At 44.9% G+C, this 23,014-nt stretch overlaps 6 protein-coding genes across 6 annotated transcripts; 4 read left to right on the plus strand and 2 right to left on the minus strand.

Moving 5' to 3' along the window:
- Positions 1-973: 973 nt before the first annotated feature.
- Positions 974-1,993, plus strand: I206_101956 (uncharacterized protein; the record flags this gene model as incomplete). Its single annotated transcript, XM_019158648.1, has 1 exon — positions 974-1,993. One exon carries the CDS (start codon positions 974-976, stop codon positions 1,991-1,993), a length of 1,020 nt encoding a protein of 339 aa, XP_019008394.1.
- A 440-nt stretch (positions 1,994-2,433) lies between these two features.
- Positions 2,434-2,776, plus strand: I206_101957 (uncharacterized protein; the record flags this gene model as incomplete). The annotated part of the gene is made up of 2 exons (XM_019158647.1): positions 2,434-2,633; positions 2,695-2,776. 2 exons carry the CDS (start codon positions 2,434-2,436, stop codon positions 2,774-2,776), a joined length of 282 nt encoding a protein of 93 aa, XP_019008393.1.
- Positions 2,777-3,017: 241 nt separating this feature from the next.
- I206_101958 (uncharacterized protein) lies at positions 3,018-4,249 on the minus strand (the record flags this gene model as incomplete). Its single annotated transcript, XM_019158646.2, has 6 exons — positions 3,018-3,169; positions 3,231-3,357; positions 3,415-3,620; positions 3,668-3,907; positions 3,974-4,159; positions 4,222-4,249. The coding sequence occupies 6 exons, from the start codon at positions 4,247-4,249 to the stop codon at positions 3,018-3,020; spliced, it is 939 nt and encodes a 312-aa protein (XP_019008392.2).
- A 459-nt stretch (positions 4,250-4,708) lies between these two features.
- Positions 4,709-20,486, plus strand: I206_101959 (uncharacterized protein; the record flags this gene model as incomplete). Its single annotated transcript, XM_070202481.1, has 15 exons — positions 4,709-5,118; positions 5,169-5,605; positions 5,660-9,864; positions 9,921-9,980; positions 10,034-12,298; positions 12,353-12,649; positions 12,708-13,014; positions 13,066-13,253; positions 13,299-13,466; positions 13,521-13,582; positions 13,651-13,795; positions 13,845-16,708; positions 16,767-17,092; positions 17,154-18,810; positions 18,881-20,486. The coding sequence occupies 15 exons, from the start codon at positions 4,709-4,711 to the stop codon at positions 20,484-20,486; spliced, it is 14,997 nt and encodes a 4,998-aa protein (XP_070058582.1).
- A 454-nt stretch (positions 20,487-20,940) lies between these two features.
- I206_101960 (uncharacterized protein) lies at positions 20,941-21,365 on the plus strand (the record flags this gene model as incomplete). Its single annotated transcript, XM_019158644.1, has 3 exons — positions 20,941-21,135; positions 21,199-21,215; positions 21,317-21,365. 3 exons carry the CDS (start codon positions 20,941-20,943, stop codon positions 21,363-21,365), a joined length of 261 nt encoding a protein of 86 aa, XP_019008390.1.
- Positions 21,366-21,539: 174 nt separating this feature from the next.
- On the minus strand, positions 21,540-22,568 carry I206_101961 (uncharacterized protein; the record flags this gene model as incomplete). Its single annotated transcript, XM_019158643.1, has 3 exons — positions 21,540-22,075; positions 22,164-22,232; positions 22,304-22,568. The coding sequence occupies 3 exons, from the start codon at positions 22,566-22,568 to the stop codon at positions 21,540-21,542; spliced, it is 870 nt and encodes a 289-aa protein (XP_019008389.1).
- Positions 22,569-23,014: the final 446 nt, after the last annotated feature.

Consider the following 23,014-nt stretch of genomic DNA (forward strand, 5'->3'; position numbering starts at 1 on the left):
GAATCCAACACAGATTTTTTGATCGGATTGTTAGCAGAGATCTCGTGATAGCTTATGTTTCGCTTATCAAATGGTAAATAGATTGGCGGGAAACGTGAGGTTTTTCAACAAAAAGGTTTTCCACTGATTCATGCTGTTTGTATGTAAATCACCATCAAACACGTTCTCTCCCGTGTTACTTATTTTAGTCTAGCTTGGTTTATTTGCCAAGCTCGTCGATTGAAATATTCTATTTTAGTCTCATTTACGTCACTGCCCCGCACATGCAAAATCGGCTAAACCCGTTGGTCCGTTTGTTCCACACAAAACACCCTGTCAGCTGAGCCAGTTGATATTATCAGAAAAAAGCAAATGCCGATCAACGCAGTTCTTAGCGGTAAGTAACGAAATTTACATAATCGGTGTTCCAGAATAACGGACTGCCGCAGTCCCTCCACTCCTAACAGGGTAAGATCCGAGAAATCCGCTAGACATAAGGGGACTCCATACTCATACAACTCTTTTCGCTATTGAGCCTTCAGCTTGTCGCTATACAGGAAGGTTGGCTTTCACTAGACTTGGATGACCCATATACGACTAGCTTTCATGCCTACAACATGCCAGATGGTGATGGAGTCATCCATTCATATTGTTCGTCAAAGGAGCTGAGCAGTGGTATGAGACTAGTCCATCAGGTGTAGTAGCAGCCTAGCCATTCGCTGCCACAAGCGATCAGGTAAGACGTCACAACTCGGAATATACGAGCTTCTCCTTTGAATTGAGTCTCACTGGCCAAACAATCTGTTATGCATCTCCTTTGAAATTGCGCTCCAACAATGACGACTCTCTTGAGCTCCGATGCGTTCGAGGGGATTATAAAGCCTCCAGAGGCTGTATGAACCATTTCTCACAAGCAGTAATCTCTCCATCATTCGCCACCGCTAGTCGACATTCTTTCTTGCACAATCAATTCTATCGAACAGAACACACGACAATGTTATACCACCTTGCCAACCTATCAGCTACCTCGATCGCAGATTTCGCTGTCGCTTTAACGAGATCTAGTTTGTGGATGGAGAGTCCAACATGTCACTCAGAGGTCTGGTGGAAGCAAAACCCTCCTACTACCAGACCCTTGTTATCCTTCGGTGATCAGGATCCTCCTCAAATGTACCAGACCATCTCTCCGTTCGATACACAGCAGGGGCTAAGCGCCGCTGTCAATCCACGTCACGATGGCTCACGAGGGCTACCGCACGACATCCGTTCATTATTCGCCGACGATGAATCACTGGAAAGTCCAAGATTCGACGATACGAGGTACTATCCAAGTCAACCACAATCACTGTTATACCCTGATGACACCACAATCCTCACTATACCAGAGTCCCTTGGTGTCTATGATGGTCCACTGCGGGAACTCCCTCTGAAGAGACATCAAGGTGTATTGCCGCACTTCGTCCTAGTGGATGAGAAAGCATGGCCAACTCCGGAGACGAGCTCATTGGTGAGCGATTTGGATGAGAATCCGTGGTCGTTCGAAGAATGGGTTAATGACGAATTGAAAGACATCGCCCGAGTCTCCTACAAGGACACCCTCATTTCTGCGGAAGAAAGTGGGTCAAAGGAAGAGTCGACAGTATCTGACAACGCCCAAATAGTTAACAAGTCTTCGATCGCGCACTCATTATGGACCAACTTTCTTTCAATGTGGACTTCTCAATGGGATAAGGTCTCCACCGTTGTAAAGGATTACGCCAAACGACTGACTTCTGATAATAGACTCAATTACGATGAAACAATACGTGATCCGTACAAGTGGGAGAAGGAATTGATTGCACAAATGAACCAGGCTTCACCACCACACGGCGACCTCTTACACGATACTGAGAATCCTCCTACAGATGATCATCTACAGCCGCCTACCATTGTTCGCGAGACAGAATCGACGATCAGGCAGACTGATACAGCACTAGTAGCTCAGCCAAAGATTAATCCAATCCTGAAAGCCTGATATTCTCCTATCAGGTTGGCTCAATAATGAGCTTTGCCGTCCATTTCTTCTCCCGCTGCCTCAAGTTCGTAGTTCAGTATTTATATATTCAATCTGTTTTGTTTCGAGATCATGCTTGTTGTGTTGTGATAAACAACTCTGTGGAGTATGTAGTCCCATCTCCTTCCATTCATTCTGTGTATCTGACACATGTGGTCGGTTTATTCAGTATGTATCCTTTATCTGCGAACTCCTTGTGACCACATATACGTGCAGAATATCTTTTGAGCCTCTACGGCATTGCCGACATGAGACACTATATAGGTATGCACAATGGCCTCTGGCTGAGACATCAAGTAGATCATAATTGCTTTTTTTTTCGCAAAGCTCCCCAGACCACACGTGTATTTAATTTATACTGTATTGCTTGAGTCAGAAAAATTGCTTTGCAACAAATCACCATGTCTGATAGACCATTATCTCAATCTGAAAAATCTATAGGGAGCCAAAAGTATCTGATCGAGAACAGAAGTATGGAGTCTTCAGTGACTTCCGCCGCATCCGACCCGGATGGCAGGAGCATGTATCTCACCAACGAGGATCTCGGTAGCGATGGAAGTAGTTCAAGCTCCGCCTGGAGGCCCCCCGGTTGTGAGGATCAGTGAGTGCTGGGATATTTCCGCCAAGAACTCACGGACGCTAATTTTTTTTCACAAATCCAGCCATTCTACGCAAGAAGAGCCAGACAACTCGGGATTGAGCGGAAGTTGGTCAATTATCGTAAGTTCGAATGGTTCATCGTAGACACCGGCAGTTCATCGAAACTGCCTCTCGAGTCTTTGGGACCCCCGATCGACTTCAGACTCAGTGGGAAGTATTTGTAGATTATGGATGCTCTTGATGTCAAGAATGCGGTACACATTATGCATTCTACAGCCCGCCATATTAGGCTGTGTAAGGTCAGATTTTCAGCACGATTCCTATCCAGGTTTGTTTCGAACAGGATTTGCTGATTTATACCGCCAAAGTCGTATGCCCAAAATCGCTAGATCTTCAATTCTCCTTTAGAGGCCAAGTATGCTGACCAATAGATATCCATTCCATCGACGAGACTCATTTTTCTTGGCGTCCAACCCGTAAGGGCATATCCTAGAGATGGCTTCAATAGACTGGATGAGAGATATGCTTGATCAAAGTCTGAGTTGTTGAAGTTAGCGTGAATGAGCTAAAAGCTCCTTGACAATGAAGGATGACCCACCTCCTGCCGGTGGTTTCGACTTGTATCCTTTGGTCCCGGATACCCTCACTACAGCATCAAGTACGTCGGTTAGGCGCTCAGTCGCCTGGTTGGCCGCTAAAAATACTTGTCCACCAAGTATGGTAGCCTTTGCGATCATCAGCCATGTCAAAGTCGGTGCTAATCCCTTCTCACTACCACTCACTCTCTCAGCGACTCTCAGATATAGATCAGCTGCATCATCCGTGTGGATTGAGGTATATCTGGATTCGTCTGTATAGATCGTCTCCCAAATACCATCTTCTGCCTTTTGACCTTTGAGAGCTTCGTCGAAGACATAGCTCGCAACCACTGAACCGCTTCGGCCGTACACGATTGCAGGTCTGATAACGATACCGTTAACCTTGTCGTCTAGTAACAAGGTCAGCTCGGCTCGATCGCATGTGTCAATCACTCACTTTCGAGAACAGGTATCTCTATCTCAGGTCTGAACTGTACAGCCTTATTGTATTTCGATACCGGCTGTCTCTCATCGGTCCATTTGTCTAGTCCACCAGGACCTCTAGCATTGATCCATAGTCCAGATGTATAAACGTATGTGGATTTAGGAGACCCCTTAGGTCGCTCGATATATTCGAGATAGTTATTGAACGTGTCAAGAGCTGCTTTCGCTCCCGTTGCAGAAAGTGCATCGATAACTATCACTCGAATCAGCTCCACTCATTCATACTGTGCTCTCCGGTAAATTGAGATGGGTTCCTCACCAACGTCTACTTCTGCAGCGATCTTACCCCACTGTTTCTTTCCGTTTTCGTCAAATGGATCCACTACTATCGGCACAATCTCCCTCGCTGCTAAAACATCAACAGCGCTTCGTGTTGATCGGGTCGTACCGTAGACTATGTGTCCAGCTCGTACAAATGCCTCAGCGGCTGGCAAGCCAAGGAAGCCTGAACTCATCGTTGATGTGAGAATAATCCATCCCATGAATCAGCAGTGGAATCCGACATACCTGTAGCACCTAAAATGAGCACTTTCATGATGTCTTGAATGCTTGATAGTCTTTTTCGTTTTGATCTTCGATACAATCAACTATTCTGAGTGGACAGTGCAAAGTTTGTCTCACTGTTCAACCTGATATATATTCTCTTCCCGGTAAATATTGCGTCTCATAGGGACTTATGACTGACGGTGTTTGTGAGGCTGCTGATTATCAATATCATCATAGAATTGCATAAACTTGCATCATTACGCCATCTCCGAAACGGTGGAGGTGTAAGGAAAGGGTGGAGGTGTAAGAAGCCTGAGGACGTGAGCGGACTTGACCGAACTTCGAGCGGACAGGAAGCAATGTCCGAGATGTTGATCATACTGAAATTGAAATTTCAGATCAACCGAGGTTTTTGGGAATCCATTTGTCTCTCTTACCATATTTGAGCTGCGTTTGACAAAGGTTAGCGGTTGGCAAATAAGGCCACTGACTCGCAAACAAAATCAATATGGATCTTGGTGAGGGCACTGCCTTGCCTACTGTAGAGGCTACTTCTACGGGACCGCTGCCGTCGTATAACTCACCTCTCAGCCTCGACATTCGGCATCAACTTACCCTATTACTAGGAGATCTTGGTTGCACTCCCACGACTCCTTCGCCTGTCACGATACCCCGCATAATCTTCGAATACACTTCCAACATCGACTCCAGCTCTCCTGTATCTGAGCTGCTAGATGCCCTTTCTTTCATTCTAGCTTTTGAAGGCCTTTCGGAATTTGTGATATCAAGGTTTCAACCAATTCTCATTGATCTATTGGCCAGATGGGTTCAGGACCCCGCTCCGACAGATTTCAGTCTCCTGGAGAGGCGCCTGAGTGTCCTCACTTCAGTAGCAGATGTGTATCCTGATCTTTGGACGTGAGTCGACTTGCAACGTTAAAATGGGCTTCGCTGACTCCCCATTTCAGTGTCATTTCTACTTTCATCCTCAAATCTCCCTTTGCATCCTCTCCTATATCAGCTCTGGCGGACGGCGACATCCTTCAGACCCCCATCGAACGTTTGCACGCACTCTTACTCTCTCAGCTACGACTGCTCTCCGCGGATCCGGATATCGCTCGAAGGAGTAATTGGCCATTAGAACCTCTGCATCTACTTCGCACCGAACATGTAGACCGAGGAGTCCGGCTTCTTGCTATTCAAGTCATAGCTAAGCAAAGGTCATGGAGCGAGGAGAAACGGATATCCATGGAGAGAGAATGGGTGGGAGAGGTGGACAAGGTGGATGCCAATATCGCATACAATGTTGAAGTAATCAGGCTGCCTGAAGGAGGATTCGATCTGAAAAAGGTAATAGCAGATGGCTGGATGCTGCCGATTCTAGAACATCAGCGAATCAGAAGAGGTGAGAAGAAAAATACTGCGAGGATCAGTGGCTTCACTGACGCATCTCCCGCAGCCCAAAGTCTCACTTTAGACGTTAGCTACAACGCAACATCTACCATATCTCCCATCGACCTATCTTCTCACGTTTCACTCGTTGCAGATACGTTATTATTCTGCGCCAATCCATCATCCTCTTCTACACCATTCCTCCACGTGCGTACAACACCCACCGACACAGCTCTCCGGGCAATCGCTTCTTTTGTCACAATCGGATCACCAATCCTGCTCACATCGCTCCCATCCTCCGGGAAAACCCATATCTTGCAATATCTTTCATCTGTCCTCTTCCCTTCTCAGCAGCCTACGAACCGTATACTGTCCATTCCGCTAGCTGATACTTCAATCGACGTTAAAAGCCTTATCGGCACGTATGTGTCGTCGCCTACCAATCCTGGTACCTTCGAGTGGATGGAAGGCGCGCTGGCCAAAGCGATTAGAGCAGGACGTTGGGTGATTTTTGAAGATGTAGATAGAGGAAGTACGGAAATGCTGGTGACGCTGAACGGCATCGCTCGAAGCTTGCAAGCTGGACGACCCGGAAGGAGAGCCCGATTACCCATACCTGGTAGAGACGATATCGAAGCCGGGGATGGATTTGCCTTATTCGTCACCAGAACCACTCGCACGGATCACTTTCCACCTACGTTCTTCGGTCATCACATATTCAATGAGGTTCTGCTTGCTTCTCCTTCGGACGCTGATATCCTCGCTATCCTTTCTGCCCGATTCCAACGGCTTCCTCAATCTCTCTTGTCCACTTTGGTACAGATCTGGCATAACCTGCGCCCGTTCGACAAGCTGTCCGGTCAAGTCAAAGCCAGAGATATTGGACTGCGAGACCTAGAAAAATGGTGTGCCCGAGTTGCACGAAACCTGCCCGTCTCGGCGACATCCCAAACAATGGAACAACAGGGTTCCAATGTGCTCAGCAATCCCATATATCAAGATGAGATCTACCTTGAAGCCTTAGACATATTTGTTGCTTCCCTTGATGGTAAAGGTGTCTCCTTACAGAAGAAAGCGCAGATGTTAGACGTTATTGCGCAAGGTCTGGGTATGGATGATGACCGGATGTCCGCAATGGATGGCAGAAAGCCAAATTTCGAGATCAGTCCAACTTCAAGACAGCTTCATATCGGTCGAACCATTATGGAGGTAGCAGGTTCATCTCGTCGAGACGCAACATCCTCTTCCCGCCCCTTCGCTCTCACAAGACCCTCCTTGATACTATTGGAGCGGATCGCCGTTTCTGTGGCTCTTGGTGAACCTACCTTATTGGTAGGAGAAACCGGTACCGGTAAGACGACTGCCGTTCAGCACATTGCTTCGATAGTTAAGAAACCTCTTACGGTACTCAATCTGTCTATGCAAACGGAATCCAGCGATCTTCTCGGAGGTTTCAAACCTCTTGACGCTTCCATCTCAGCCAGGAACCTTCAAATACGATGGCAAAAACTCTTCTGCGAAACTTTCAGCATGGGCAAAGCTCAGAACGGCGCTTATGTGGAGGCAGCGTCAAAAGCTCTAACAAGTAGAAAATGGGGAAGGTGCGCTGATCTTTGGTCATCATCAGCCAGAAGAGCTATAGATAAGTTGGGTAAGGGAGAGAGCGAAAACTTCCCACCAATCGAAGGTGGACCGCAAAAACGAAGGAAGATCACCAGGGCGACCAAGGTAGCTATCCAATGGCAATCTCTTCTCGTAGATATAACGGACTTTGATTTACATCACGTCAAGATGAACAGTAAACTTGTTTTCTCCTTTGTTGAGGGGCCGCTCGTCAAAGCTATGCAATCCGGAGAATGGATACTGCTCGATGAGGTCAATCTTGCATCTCAGGAAACGTTAGAAGCAATTACAACCATATTGGAAGGTCCGACTGCCTCATTGGTGTTGACTGAAAGAGGGGACGTTGAGCCTATTTCTCGACATCCTCAATTCCGTCTTTTCGCCTGTATGAACCCTGCGACCGATGTAGGGAAGAAAGACCTTCCTCCCAATCTTCGTGCCCGATTCACTGAGCTGTACGTCCCTCCACCTGACGATGATCGAGAGGCACTCATCGCAATCGTTCATCAATATCTGGGCGATGCCGCTGCTGGTGATAGAAGCGTTATATTGGATGTTGTGGAGCTGTATACTACCATCAAGAAACTCTCTGCCGCCAAGGAGATTGTCGACGGTTCAAACGCCGCACCTCATTACAGTATGAGAACACTGGCTCGAGCCCTTACTTTCGCTGTAGAGAGCGCGCCAATATTCGGTCTACGTCGAGGGATTTGGGAAGGATATCTTATGGCCTTCACGATGTCTTTGGACGACAACAGTGCTAAAATAGCTCACGAAGTTGGCGAGAAGTATATTTTGAACCCGATGAAGAACGCTCGAGCTGTCTTAGCACAGATACCCTCTCTTCCCGCTTCCATGGATCCGGATGATTTCGTTCGATTTGGTCCCTTCTGGCTCCAACGTGGCCCGATGCCTCCTGTATCCGAATCAAGATACATTATCACCCCTTCCGTTCAAGCTAAATTATCGGATCTTGCCCGTGTTATCCTCACTAAACGCTATCCGGTACTGATTCAAGGACCCACCTCAGCCGGTAAAACCAGTGCGGTCGAGTTCCTGGCTCGTCAGACTGGTCATAGATTCGTTAGAATCAACAATCACGAGCACACCGATATTCAGGAATATTTAGGTACTTACGTTACTGATCCTCATAGCGGGAATCTTGTCTTTCAAGAAGGTCTCTTGGTGACTGCTGTCAGACAGGGTCATTGGATAGTCTTAGATGAGTTAAATTTAGCACCGACGGATGTCCTAGAAGCATTGAATCGTCTGTTGGATGATAATCGAGAATTAGTGATACCGGAAACGCAGGAAATCATCAAGCCTCATCCAAATTTCATCCTGTTTGCTACTCAAAATCCTCCTGGTCTATATGCTGGTCGAAAAGTTCTGTCTCGAGCATTTAGGAATCGTTTCCTTGAAGTACACTTTGACGACGTACCCAAGGATGAGCTTGAGACTATCCTGTGTCAACGATGTCAAATCGCCCCTTCGTATGCTAAGAAGATAGTGCAAGTATTCGAAGAATTGCGCCATCGTCGTCAAGCATCGAGAGTGTTTGAATCCAAGAGCTCTTTCGCAACTCTGCGAGACTTGTTTAGATGGGCGGAACGAGGAGCCGTAGGGTATCAACAGCTTGCCGAAGATGGATACATGCTTCTTGCAGAGAGGGCTCGTCAAGATGAGGATAAAATAGTGATCAAACAGGTCATTGATAGCATCATGAAAGTCACGGTCAACGAAGACATGTATTCCCTTTTCGATAAATCCAGCTCAGTCCTTCCCAGAATGCCTATCACCACGATTCCCCCAACCAAGATGGTCTGGACCAAAGCAATGCAAAGGCTTTTCACCCTGGTAGCTGCAGCTCTTGCCCACAATGAGCCAGTTTTGCTAGTGGGCGAGACTGGTTGTGGTAAGACTTCGGTCTGCGAGGTTATTGCTCAAATGTTCAACCAGCAGCTAGTAGGAGTTAATTGTCATCAAAATATGGAAACTGCAGATCTCCTTGGTAGTCAAAGACCTGTCCGAAACAGATTAGAGAGAAGATCAAGGATCATCAGTACTCTCAGTCAATTCGATTCGTTCTCGGGTGCAACTACCGATGACGAATTGATGGCGGCTTGTAACGAGCTTGCGAAGCGAGATGACATAGACCAGAAAACCATTCAGGAGTGCAAAAGAGAGATCAAGCAATCATCAGCGCTATTCGAATGGTCAGACGGTCCTCTTGTCCATGCGATGACAAATGGTGATCTCCTGCTCTTAGATGAAGTGTCTCTTGCAGATGACTCAGTCCTCGAAAGGCTCAACTCTGTTCTCGAACCTGGAAGAACACTTGTCTTGGCTGAGAAAGGAGGTACAGATATCGACGAAGCAACAATCGTAGCCGATGAACATTTCCATGTGGTAGCTACCATGAACCCCGGAGGAGATTTCGGAAAGAAAGAATTATCACCTGCGCTACGAAATCGATTTACCGAGATATGGGTACCCGCCCTGAATGACAGAGGAGATATGCTACAAATCATCGGTCAAGGCTGGAATTCTGAGGATTTGAAGGAATGTACTCCGTATATACTGGATTACTTTCTCTGGTTCGGTGAGAAATTGGGCGACTTGTCTGGTCTAGGTCTGCGAGATATCCTGGTTAGCTCCCTTATTTGTTGTCGATATATGAACCTAGCTGACCATCGGGGTTTTAGGCTTGGGTTAGCTTCACCAACGACATGTTTATCAAAGGCCTGAGCGAAGCTCAATCTTTCGTAAGTTCGGTGCGATGTCTTCAAAGCAGCTTTGCTGACCTGTTTGCCGTTAGCATCATGGTGGTCAAATGGTACTCATTGACGGTCTAGAGTCTCTGCCTCAAATCGCAGGGATGTCAATACAATCCATCGCTGCATTACGTATCGCATGCCTGCGCCAACTTGATGACTTTGCTTCAAGATTGTCAGGCGGAATAGACTTGCATAACGATATCGATTTGACGGTACAACTCAAACCTGAATCTGTCGCGATCGGTGACTTCGCCATACCCAGAGGCCCGATTGTATCGGAGTCCTCGACGTTCCGATTCGAAGCTCCTACCACAGCTCTAAATGCATTGCGAACGCTTCGTGGTTGTCAGTTACCTAAAGCCATCTTACTCGAAGGAAGTCCGGGCGTAGGCAAAACCAGTCTGGTTTCCGCTTTAGCAGCTGTCGCAGGACACCGACTACAACGAATCAATCTTTCCGACCAAACCGATCTTATCGACTTATTCGGCTCTGACTTGCCTGTCGAAGGCGGACAACCGGGCGAATTTCAGTGGAGAGATGCGGCCTTTCTCGATGCCATGCAAAAAGGAGATTGGGTGTTGCTGGACGAAATGAACCTCGCCTCTCAGACTGTATTAGAAGGTTTAAACGCGGTATTGGATCACAGAGGTACCGTTTTCATCCCTGAATTGGGTAAATCGTTCAATAGACATTCCGATTTTCGAGTTTTCGCTGCTCAAAATCCCCTGCAGCAAGGTGGTGGAAGAAAAGGTTTACCCAAATCCTTCTTAAATCGTTTCACCAAGGTATACTTGCAAGAGCATACTTCTGAAGATCTGATGATAATTTGCAAGGACTTACACCCTTTACCGCAAAGTGTGATTGAGATGATGATTCGGTTCAACGAAGAAATGCGAGAACAGACCATGATCTCACGGACGATTGGTAGACAAGGGAGTCCTTGGGAGTTCAACTTGCGGGATCTTTTCAGATGGTTCAACCTTCTTGCTTCGCCAAATGGATTGGAAACGACCCATCATCCCGCCGAATACTTCTGGATGATCTATAGGCAAAGATTTAGAAGTGAAAGGGATCGAGAAGCCGTCACCGAGATCTTCGAGAGGGTTTTCAACATGAAGATTCGTGACACCCGCCCATCTCCTTCCATCACCCCGTCTTTCTTGCAGATCGGTCATTCTCTCATCGAAAGACGAGGTAGATCCACTATTGATGTACAATTGAAGCACCAGCATCTTCACATCGCTCAATCAGTCCTGAAAGGTATAGAACTAGGCTGGCTTACCATTTTAGCTGGTGAATGCGGTGTTGGGAAAAGATCTCTAGTTCGCGGCTTAGCAGAAGCCGCTGGAAGAGAACTGGGCGAATTCGCTATGCATCCCGGTGTAGATACTTCGGAAATTTTGGGAAGTTTCGAACAGCAAGATGTGGGAAGATTGCTAGACGCAGTCACCAAAGAAATCATCGCTATAGTGGAAGTCATATCCGACACCCATCCTGCTCTGACATCTCGAGTAACCGATATCAAGGCTGCCAGACAACGATGTGGTAATCCTGCGGATACCAACGCAATGTCCTCCTTTGCTGCGTTGTGTCAAGAAGTACTCACTCAGCTCACATCCCATATCGACACGTCCTCAGCTCGTCGGGCACTGGAAAATCTGATCAAAGTGGGACCCAATGCAGTCGGATTCGCGTGGATAGATGGCCAACTCATTCACGCTATCAAGAACGGTGGATGGTTCCTCATATCAGAAGCCAATCTGTGCAGTGCATCAGTACTTGATCGTCTCAACAGTCTGTGTGAAGCCAATGGAGTGCTAGTACTCAGTGAAAAGGGTTCCTCTACCGGTAGTCCAGAGGTGCTGAAACCTCATAAAGATTTTAGATTATTCATGACCTACGATCCCAGACATGGGGAATTATCTAGAGCGATGAGGAACAGAGGTGTGGAATTATATGTCGATAGGTCTGAAGTGCAGCCTGTCGCGACTGGACAAGGAGATTCCGCATTGGCTGATCATTCACTCCTCCGGACTACAAGCCTCCTCGTAGACCGATTCTCAAACGATGAAGAACGCTCGAGTAGCTGTGTAGCTTCACTCGTCGCCGACAGTGTGTCCAATCAAAGTAAACATATCATACCTTATCTACCTAGATTCGGTGCTGTTGTTCCGCAAATGGAGAAAGCTTCATACGCCACATCAGCTCAAATCCTTGGGAGCGAATCACTGGTGGATTCAATATTGACTCAAGCAAACGAGGCTGGACTTCCTCACGAGATACCGCAGAAACTCATCCATGCATTAGTAAGCCATATCCTCCTTACGAAATCAATGTGTCGAACTGACGTATATCCTTAGCCTATCGATATCACATATAATGGTAATATTCATACTGCGCGACAAAGTGCTGTGTTTGTTATACTTCAAGCCCTTTTGCGGAACGAAGCTCGGAGGAGCGAGGTTCAAGCTTGGTTATCGGACTCCAATAACGCGAAGACTGTACTTGCTATATCCGCCGCTTCTATCAGGTCCGGTCCATCAAGAAACAAGGCTCAAGCTGGACATGAAATATATCCCTTCACAAACTATTTTAGGGAGCTGGTTCGACAACAGCTGCCCTTGCTGATAGCGGAGCATAACGACAATGTCGTTGTAGTAGGTCTTCTGCTCTAGCTATTCTAACCGCAAGTTCCGTACTCATGAGTATTTACAGGATCACTTGGAACGCCTGGATCGGATTTGCGTTTTCATCAACCTCATTGAGGATCACGCTAAACAGCCTACGTTCGATTACTCCTCGACCAAGCTCTTGGCTGGCTGGTTGCACGACGAAGTCCAAGGCTTATCACTCTTCTCGCCTGTACTGGAGAAGTTAAGCTCTTTGGTAAAAACGGTTCAGCTCACTTCGGGTATGGGTCAAACGCAAATATGGATGTTATTTAGAGATGTTATCGGTGATCACGAGGCTCGTACAGAGGTCATCAGACTGACTCAATTGGCGAACGGCTTACAAGATTTGCGTAAGTCATCTCGAAAGTATGAGAAGTCATAGCGCTAATTACTTCGAGCAGAATTGCGTCGGACTATCTTACAAGCTCTGGCCAGTATGACCGATATTGCGCCATCTCCAGAATCAATCGCTGAGCTGGAAAGTCTAATCGCTGGAACACAAGTTGATTCCTTGAAAGCCTTCGAATCTCGAAGCGGGTGGACTAACTGGCCTGTGCTGAGTGCAACGGAGTTAGCGGTTCTGCGAGGAGTGAGTGATCCGGCCCCTCTATACTTTCCGCTAACTTGCCCACAGAATGCTCGGGATGCTTTGACTGTAATGCTGGAAGACAAGCATATCAATATCAGCTCTATGGTCCAGCTACAAAGGACAATCGGGACGTCCAGCACCCCTGCGATCACCTTTTTAGCGTTATCAAACTTCCTTGAGAGGATGTGGGAGCACTCCAATTCCAACGACGAGGTTAGTAGTCTTTGGACTCAAATGATCTCAGTGTATTTACGCAATTGCTCGCAGACTCTTGACGGTCCAGCGGACCTCTTCAAGCCTGTACGCCTGGCTTCAGCTCTTCGCTTCAGGTAAGCATTATTGATGATTAGCCCTTCAGGTGAAATAGTTGAGCAGAACTGATCAGCTTGGCCTACAGTAATACGGAAATAGTGAAGATGGTAGAAATACCTCAACAAGATGACGCACTTCGATTCTCGGTGGAAGCCCTAACCTGGAGAACCAAAGTAGCAGAAGATCGAAGGAAAGATACTCTGTACCTGGCGTTGAACGCCATTTGCATGGTAGGTAATGTGCTATCTTGCGTATTTCTCTCGCTGACAGCAAATCCAGTTATGCGCCGCTTTTGGTGTCCCTTATACACCTCACGATGATCCCTTAATGTCAATCCAGCGCATCAATCAAAATTTGGCTGAGAATCATAAAGATACCGGGACTACTTATCTCCGTGATGCGCTTATCAATCACATCATGCCTTCTATCAATCAATTGACTAAACATCCTGAAGACCTGAAGTCTGTAGGTCTCATCTGGCTAGCGGCATCTCGCTTCTTGATTGATTTATACATCACCAACATACCCATCGACCCCGGAGTGAGAAGATCTTTGCTCGGTGAAATCTTGCACGACCGCTTGTCATTAGTCCACGAAGAATTAGCTGCTATCCGAAGCGGAGAGGTCACTGTCAAAGGAATCGCAGATTCCGATCGGGTTACCGCGATCCAAGCAAAGATTGAAGTTTTGCAGCACGAACACGAATCTCTTGGACCATCCCTCGAAAGGTCTTCTGATGCTGTCCGGCTATCATATCTCTTTAACGAAGTTCACTCATTCCTTGATGACCCCTATAGCAAGACTCGAACAGACGAATTGGTCAATGCTCTCAGCCATGGCCACCCCCAAGGCTTCACACGAGAGAACGATTTCCAACTCGCATCCGCCGCTTTTGTCCAACGACTTTCGTCCAATTATATCGATATGCCAGACCTGGTCCAACCTATTATGACTGCCATACTATTTGGCAAGTTCGGTATGCGAACACTTGCTAGAGATGCTGAATTGCGACTCGCAAAACCACTCTCTACTGTTCTGAACGCTGTGGAGTTCCCATTGGCGGCTGGTGTCCGTCGTTTCCATCGGGTAGATGATGCATCAGTCGACATGTCGAGCCGTATCTCAACTCAACTTCTAGCAGCTTGTGCTCACTCGCAGTTGCTGAATACCAAACAACAGCGAGAAGTCCATCTACCTGGTCTATTTCTTCGCCTAGATCAGCTGTATCAAACCTGGAGTCATATCAGACTTAAAGAACAACAGGAAGCTCAAGATTCTGAAAGTCTGTATAGAGTCCGGAAGACTGAAGTTGAAGTCCTTTCGGATCAAGAACAGGAAGAAAAGGAGTTCTTAGAGCTGTTCCCTCAGTATGAAAATGCTGGAGCGGAAGACTCGATTGTCTCGAAACCCCGTGAAAAGGACGAGCCGAAAGAAGATAAGCGATTCGCTATCGAACAAGTCGTATCGTTCCATCGGCTTGTGCTTGACATTTTCGGTCACAAGCAATCTGAGACTACTTCCCTGCTCAAAGGAATGATTGAAGATACCCTTCATCACGCGTTCAACCTTTCAGCCTACGACGAACAATTGGACAATTCAAGTATCGCGTATCAAGTCGCCTTATTACACAGAAGACAAGTGGAAATTAAGACCTCGCCTATCCAGCCCAATTTCTACCTCTCTCCTAACGAACCTGAAGTGCGCAAAGCTCATTCAATCTTGGTGCGCTTGGTGGGACGACTGAATCATCTCATTGCTGAATGGCCTGAGCAAATGGTTCTTCAACATGTCAAAGATCGAGTTGAGAGAATCCTGCTTTTACATGCCCGAAGTCCCGTTGCTCTGGTCTTGTCTGCGATGGAACAACTCCTAGTGCACACGGAAGATTGGGAAGCATACGCCAATCGAGAGAATTCATTAAGTGCCTTCAGAGACGAAATCTCTGGGTTGATCATCGATTGGAGAAAGCTTGAATTAGCTTCTTGGATGCGATTACTGGATGATCAAGCAGCGCAATACATCGCTCAAGATAACGAGTGGACTATGCGATTATACGGTGCTCTCATTCACGGTGCAGTCAGCTCGACAAACATCGCTAAGCATATAAAAGAAGTTTTACCTATGGTATCTACCTATATCAGCTCAAGTACTTTTGGTACTATCTCAGCTAGATTAGGACTACTATCAGCATTCCAACGAATGGCTACCGATCTTTCAGGTCAAGTCCCGGCTCTAGCGTCAGTGGCAACCGTATTGCACAATGTTCTTGCCAATGCTCGACTGTTCGAACCTAGACTTGTCGATTCTATGCACTCGCAAAGATCAGTCATTGATAAAGCTATCAAAGACTTTGTCAGATTGGCGAGCTGGAAGGATGTCAATGTATTCGCTCTCAAAGCTAGTGCGCAAAAATCACATAAACATCTTCACCGAAGTATAAGGAAATTCAGAGATCTACTTAGACAACCTGTCTCACCTATACTTGGCGAACTCACCGGTATTCTCTCGCAGGAAGCAGCTGTGCCCTCTGACATCATATCGGTGCACATGCTCGAGACAACCACCCTACCTTCAAGTGCTATAGAAGCTAGACGTCAAGCCAATCTTATTGTACCCGAAAGCTTAATTCGATTAGATGAGACTCTGAACCGCTTCACTCAAGTACATACAACAGTCAGAAGCTCGCTGAAATGTCAAGGTGCCGTCCATATGGACGATATGGCTGTGGATATTATCGAGACTGCCGCTGCATTGGCGAAAGCTACACCTACTTCGCTCACAAAAGAAAATACCAAGATCATAAACAATCTAGCAAGTCGAAAGCGCAAAGCCTTTTCAGATCTCCTCAAAGCCCTTCGAGCAAGCGGGTTTTCCCACGCTGTACGAGCAGATCAACTCGCTCGACAACAATCGACAATTTGGCTGGCTGAAAGACCTTCCATTACTACCGAAAGCTTACCTGCTGAATTTGATCTAACCAGTGTTAAAAAGGTAGAATCGTATCATTATAGAATGGACGTCATGATGTCTGCTTTGAGAGCCGCTTTCAATGGTCATAACGATGATATTGCTTCTCAGGATCTAGAAAGAGGTATTGGTTTCACTGAATCAGTTTATGCGCTTGCATTGACTGAAAGAGACAGGTACGTTACTCTTTCCCGTTTGCTTCATCCGAATTGATAGGCTGAAATATCGATACAGAACCGTTTCTGAAATCCATTCGCTTTCTCAACTTTCCTCAATCGTAGGTCGCTTACGACAGTGCTCCCAATCACCTTCAGTCTCCGGTTCGCAAGGATTATTTGACGCTTTTACCGAAGCTGAATCATACACTTCCCAAATTCATGCTGCTCTTCGTGAAGTTGAAGAAGGCATCAGACACCTACGAGAGCTACAGGGGGTACAAGTGGAATCTGATGATTTGACTGATCTACACGCATTAAGGCAAGAATCCGCTCTACTCGTTCAGGCTTTGTCCTTGTCTTTGAATTCGGCCAAGGATTCTGGTTGCTCATTGTTCACTCAGGGTATGTTCTTCCTAGTGGATATGCTACCTTCTGATGCAGCTGACCTAACCCAATGATATAGGTGAAGTTGCTTTGCTCGATACTTTCGGTACTATCCAATCAAAGATCATTGATTCGTTCACTTTACAAGCTATCGCTTCGCCCGAGTTACGACATCTCTTGGATCCGGTCGTTGAGATGGCACGTTCTATGAAAAGAACTACTGCTCCCCCAGCTACTCCTTCGCTTCCGTCTGACATCTGGAAGAAGAGTGATGAATTAATCCAAGCTCTCCTTGTCGTCGCCCAACAGATGAAGGCACCTTCATCTACAGGAGTCAAAGAAGATGAATCACCCCATATCCCTACTGAGTTGAAGGACCAACGAATCTTCAACACTTCTCTCCGAACTGTAGAAATCATCCAACGGATCTCGACATTCTTGCTTGGTTTGGTCAATAATAAAATTGCCTCAACTACCGCTCCGGAATGCCTCGCAAGAATTCTGCCATTCATCGAGATCTTCACCGAATCATATGCCCAATCAGTTACAGTCCACATCCAAACCGTCAAGGCGGCTTACAAGCTTTCTTACGTTGTAGCAAGGTTGATGTTGGATCTAGCTCAAAAAGGATTCTGTAAACCTTCTGAACAATCTGAAGATAGTTCAGGTGGGGATGGCGAGATGGTAGAAGGTTCAGGTATGGGTAGTGGAACGGGAGATAAGAACGTTTCTAATGAGATCAAAGAAGAATCTCAAGTAGAAGGCTTACAAGGTGAAGAAGAAGAAGAAGAGCAAGATGAACAGCAAAAGGGTAAAGATGATGAAGATGATGATGCGTTCAGTATGGATGAAGACTTTGAAGGAAAATTAGATGACGGTAAAGAACCCGATGAGAATGAAGATGATAGTGGAGAAGAAGAAGAGGAAGAAGATCATGATCAGCATGTTGGTGATGTTGATCCGCTTGATCCTGGAGCTGTTGATGAGAAGTTTTGGGGTGATGAAGAGAAAGAAGATCAAAATAAGGATCAAAGTGATGAGTTGATGGATCAGAAAACTCAAGAACAAGAAGGCGAATCTGAAATGGCTGCAAAGGAGAAAGAAGGAAAAGAAAGTAAAGATAAGAAAGAAGAGAAAGAACAAGGTGAACAAGCTCAAGAAGAAGCGAAAGAAGCGGAAGATGAAAAGAAAGAAAGTGGTGGTGATGATCAAGGAGAAGAATTAGATGAGGAGACCATGGAAGAGCATGAACAAGGTGAAGATGAACAGCCTGAAGGGGAAGATCAAGGTATACAAGATCAAGATCAAGTAGCTATGCCTGAAGGTGATAAGCTTGATTTACCTGAAGATTTGAACTTTGACGAAGATGGTGAAGAAGGAGATGAGCAGAAAGATGATGATGCTTTCGATGATGATATGAAGATGTCAGATGCTGGTGAAGAGGATGAACGTGAGAACGATAGAGGTTCAGATGTGGATATGGGCAATGAGGAAGAAGGTGAAGATGTAGAGGAAGCTCCTCCCGCGACTGGTGTAGGAGAAGATGAGACTGAAGAAGAAGCACAGACAGAACAAAATGTGGACGTTTCTGCTTCCAACGAGATGGCCCAAGAAAGCGAACTTGGTCAAGGTGTTAGTGGTGGCATTGAAGGTGAATCAAAGGAGGAGAAAGAGGGTGAGGAGAAAGAGAAAGGGGAAAAAGAAGAATTGGATGCAGATGCTCAAGGTCAGGATGGGTAAGTGTTGCAACTCGATTCGCTGTACCTCGAAGGTGGGCAAGGCTAATTTGCGATGTCTGTCATGCAGACCTGCTCCACAATCCCAACAGCAATCCGGTCCATCCAACGATCAAGAGCAAGCCGATGGTCCTGTTGATTCTTCCGGTGCACCTTTACCAGCGCAAGATAACTCTCAACCTCAGGCATCTCGAAGTCTTGGCGATATCCTAAAAGATATTCGAAGAAGAAGAGATGAAATTCTTTCTCAACGAGAACAGGAACAGCCTCAGCCAATTGACGACGTGCAAGCCTCAGAACAAGCACCAGGTCAAGTCGAATATATACAGGAAGACCAAGCTAAAGAAGACGATATGCAAGCTTTAGGTCGAGCTGGTGAAGAGGAAAGGCAAAAATTGGAAGATCTCAATATAATCGATGAGGAAGAAGGCGAGGGTGAATTGGGAGGTATGGAAGACCAAGATGACAACGAGGACGATCAAGTTGACAATCCTGAATTCCAAGAAAGGGAATTGACACATCGAAGTGCTGCTCCGATCGATGAAGACGAGAGGCAAAGAGAGGAGAAAGCTTTGACTCAAGCGGATATCGGAACTGGACCCAAAGGTCAATCTGCAGACGATACCATGGATCTCGATTTCGATCCGACTGATGAAGATGGCTTGGAATGTAAAGACATTAAACCTGATCTTGAAGATGATAATGAAGAAGTCAATCTAAATATTCACGATTCTTCCATTACGATCAAAGAGGATACTGCAGCTGAAGATTTATGGAGGAAATACGCTTCTGAGACTAGTGATTTATCTTATGCTTTGTGTGAACAACTTCGATTAATCTTGGAACCAACACTTGCCACTCGATTACAAGGTGATTTCAGAACAGGTAAAAGACTCAATATGAGAAAAATCATACCTTATATAGCATCTGAATATACTAAAGATAAAATCTGGTTAAGGAGAACTAAACCTTCAAAGCGGGAATATCAAGTCCTACTCTCTTTAGACGATTCTAAATCAATGTTTGAAAATAATTCAATTGAATTAGCTTATAAAACTTTAGCATTAGTTAGTCAATCGATGACCAAATTAGAAGTTGGACAAGTATCAATTGCGAAATTTGGAGAATCTATTGATATTTTACATCCTTTCGATACTCCATTTACAGACTCTGAAGGATCTAAAATAATTAGAAATTTCGGATTTAATCAAAATAAAACTGATGTTGCTAAATTACTTGAAAAATCATTGAATTATCTAAGTGAATCAAGATCAACTATTAACAGCGGAGGAACAGATTTATGGCAATTAGAAATTATAATTTCTGATGGAATTTGTCAAGATCATAACAAATTACGTAAATTGATTAGAAAAGCAATTGAAGAAAGAGTAATGATTGTTTTCATTATAATTGATTCTTTAAACAAATCTTCAACAACAACGACATCTAATGATCAAAATTTAAATGGAAAAGGACAAACAAAAACAAGTATATTATCAATGCAAACTGTTGAATATAATATGATTAATGGTGAAATGAAATTAGATATGAAAAGATATTTAGATACTTTCCCCTTTGAGTTTTATGTTGTTTTAAGAGATGTTGAAGCTCTTCCTGGAGTTTTGGCTGATACTCTTAGACAATGGATGACTAGAGTAAGTCAATCACAAGAATAAATTTCGATGGTTTGTGGAGATGGTTTTGGAATTTTATGAATTTAAAAATATATAAATATATACCCCTTTGATTTGATTTTTAAAACAGCAAGCATAGATAGTAATAGATTTTGTATGTACATTATTTGTATATATGCATGGATTCGTAATGGTATAGAATGGTCTGTGCGATGTTGAGACTGTTGAAAATTACGCCCCATTCAGACAACGAAAACAGATTAGGATCCAATTTCTTTCTCGATTCTTTCTTCTTTCTTTCTTCTCTCTTTTTTCTTCTATCATCCTTTTCATTATCTTTCATATCATATCATACCATCAACGTGCACAGCTCTTCCTTGTCGATCTGAATTTACATCGTATTTTATTCCAACAGAATCAAGGTCAGCTTCCTCTATATCGTCATCGAGAGAAAAAGCTGACGAGAGATGTCTAAATTATAGGTATTCGAATAACAATGCCAGCTGATCGAACCAAAACTCCCTCGACGCCTACCAAAGTCAAAACGTCCAGTAATAGTGCTGAGTCCTCAACTACCTCATCACCTTCTAAGGCTTGGTCAAACGGAGATAAATCATTATTATTTGAACATGTAAGATTGAATGGAGAAAAAGATTGGGATAGAGCTGTTCCAGGTAAAACATCTCAGCAAGTGAGTCCAAGTTTATCCAAATTCATAGAATAGGGTGCTAGAACTCATCTGGGACCCGTATAGTCCAGAGAACAATGGAAGTGAGTTCCAATCGTAATTCGCATTTCGAACAACCTTGAGAGACGTTTTGTGATGTAGTCAGTAGTCGGAGCTGACGAGAGATACTTCATCATTTTTGCAGGAAAACTCTTCTTCCTCAAATTAGAAAACAATGTGGATTCATCGGTTAAATTCTCTTTTGTTCAGGTCCCAGATATTCAATCCTTCTTGAAGTATTCAATATTGCCCCAAGAACTTGGTCGACATTCAATCGGGGAGATCAATGATCCAAATATCTATGCATTGCCCATATATCTATTTGATCGAATAGCAAATCCCCTTATCTTCATAGCCCTTGATTACTGCTACTCAATCTTCTTCTTACCATACTGAGACTTACCAAAAAGTTCAATCAAGTGTTCCTTCTCATATCCAAAGTTATAAATTGCTCTTCCGGTAAAACAAATCCACAAAACGATCATACAAGCTAAAACACCTTCATTTTCTTCCCATCCCAAACCAAAATTCCAGCCTTCTACGGGACCAATCAAAGTCAAAAATAGTGGAGAAATGAGTAAAGGACACCATGTATCCACAAGCATCCATCCTTTGGGCTTTAACTCAGCAGGGGTAGTCAGATTCAAGGAAGGTTGAAAGAAATTGAAAGTACTGAATGCGATAGAGGCAAAAGGGACTGCTAATATGAATGGTACTAATATCAAACTTGCTGGGGTTACTGGTAGGCTTTTTGATGATGTTGGGTACAGAAGAGGTATGATTGAGAATCGGGTTAAGAGCAGGGTACGACCTATTGAGTCGGGGATGGCCATGAAAAGCTCGAAAAGTAATGAGGGTTTTGATGGAAGTAAACGAGAAAATGAGGTCCGTGTTTGTATAATGTCTGTGTGTCGTTCTTAGGGTCAGCAAGCAGTCCATAAACGAGTAAATGATTCTCGAAAAATTCATATCTTCTTCAATCGTTAACTCACGGACCACACAAAACAGCAAAGTGATATTCGGTGTAACAAGCCACGACGGTGTCGAACCTGTACACAACGCTAATGAATTGAAATTCATGATTGATCAGCAATGGCCGGTTCACAAAATGGCCTTTATTTCTTCAACTTACACAGGAAGGTCTCTCCGCCAAAGACAACAATCATCAAACCTGCTAATTCCTGCCATATACTTGCTCTTGCTTTCTTCGTTGCGACACTTCGTTTTCCCTTATTGGATGGTGTTGAAGGAGGATCAAACACTCCGGTCGCAATCCAGTTAATTACTGATGACAAACGCATAGCTCCTATTACATCAATCGGGGCGAAAGGGAACGAAGGATGAGCTGGCGTTAGTAATGGAGACAAGCTGTTGTGAAGAGAGGTAAGGGACGTCATGATGCAGCTAGGACCGGGGCAGTCAATTTACTTTGACCTTGCAGATGGTATAGCTTTTTATATTTTGCTGAAGACTGTTTGTCCGTGATTGGATTCTTGATTTTAATTACTCTTAAAGGTGCTCGATATGTTGATCTTTATTGTTATTAGCCGATGGAGATTAAAGTGTACTCCTTCCATTAGCTCTCGGTAATGTCCGTACTACTACTAGTGTTGTTTATGATTTTTAAGTTATTTTCGAACTTTTGTTATCGTGATTTCGAATATTCAATGTTATTCAGGGACAATTCATGATTATTTCGATTTTTCAAGTGACCGAACCGAAATTTGTACTTTTATCAGCAATAATTAATATATAATAGACCTTTAATTCCTTGCAGTGTATTCATATGACAATATAGTTCTCACTTTTCCCCAGTATCCCAACATCGCCTTGCAGTTCCAGT

Source organism: Kwoniella pini, chromosome 2 (genome assembly GCF_000512605.2).
Source record: "Kwoniella pini CBS 10737 chromosome 2, complete sequence".
Taxonomy (NCBI): Eukaryota; Fungi; Basidiomycota; class Tremellomycetes; order Tremellales; family Cryptococcaceae; genus Kwoniella; species Kwoniella pini.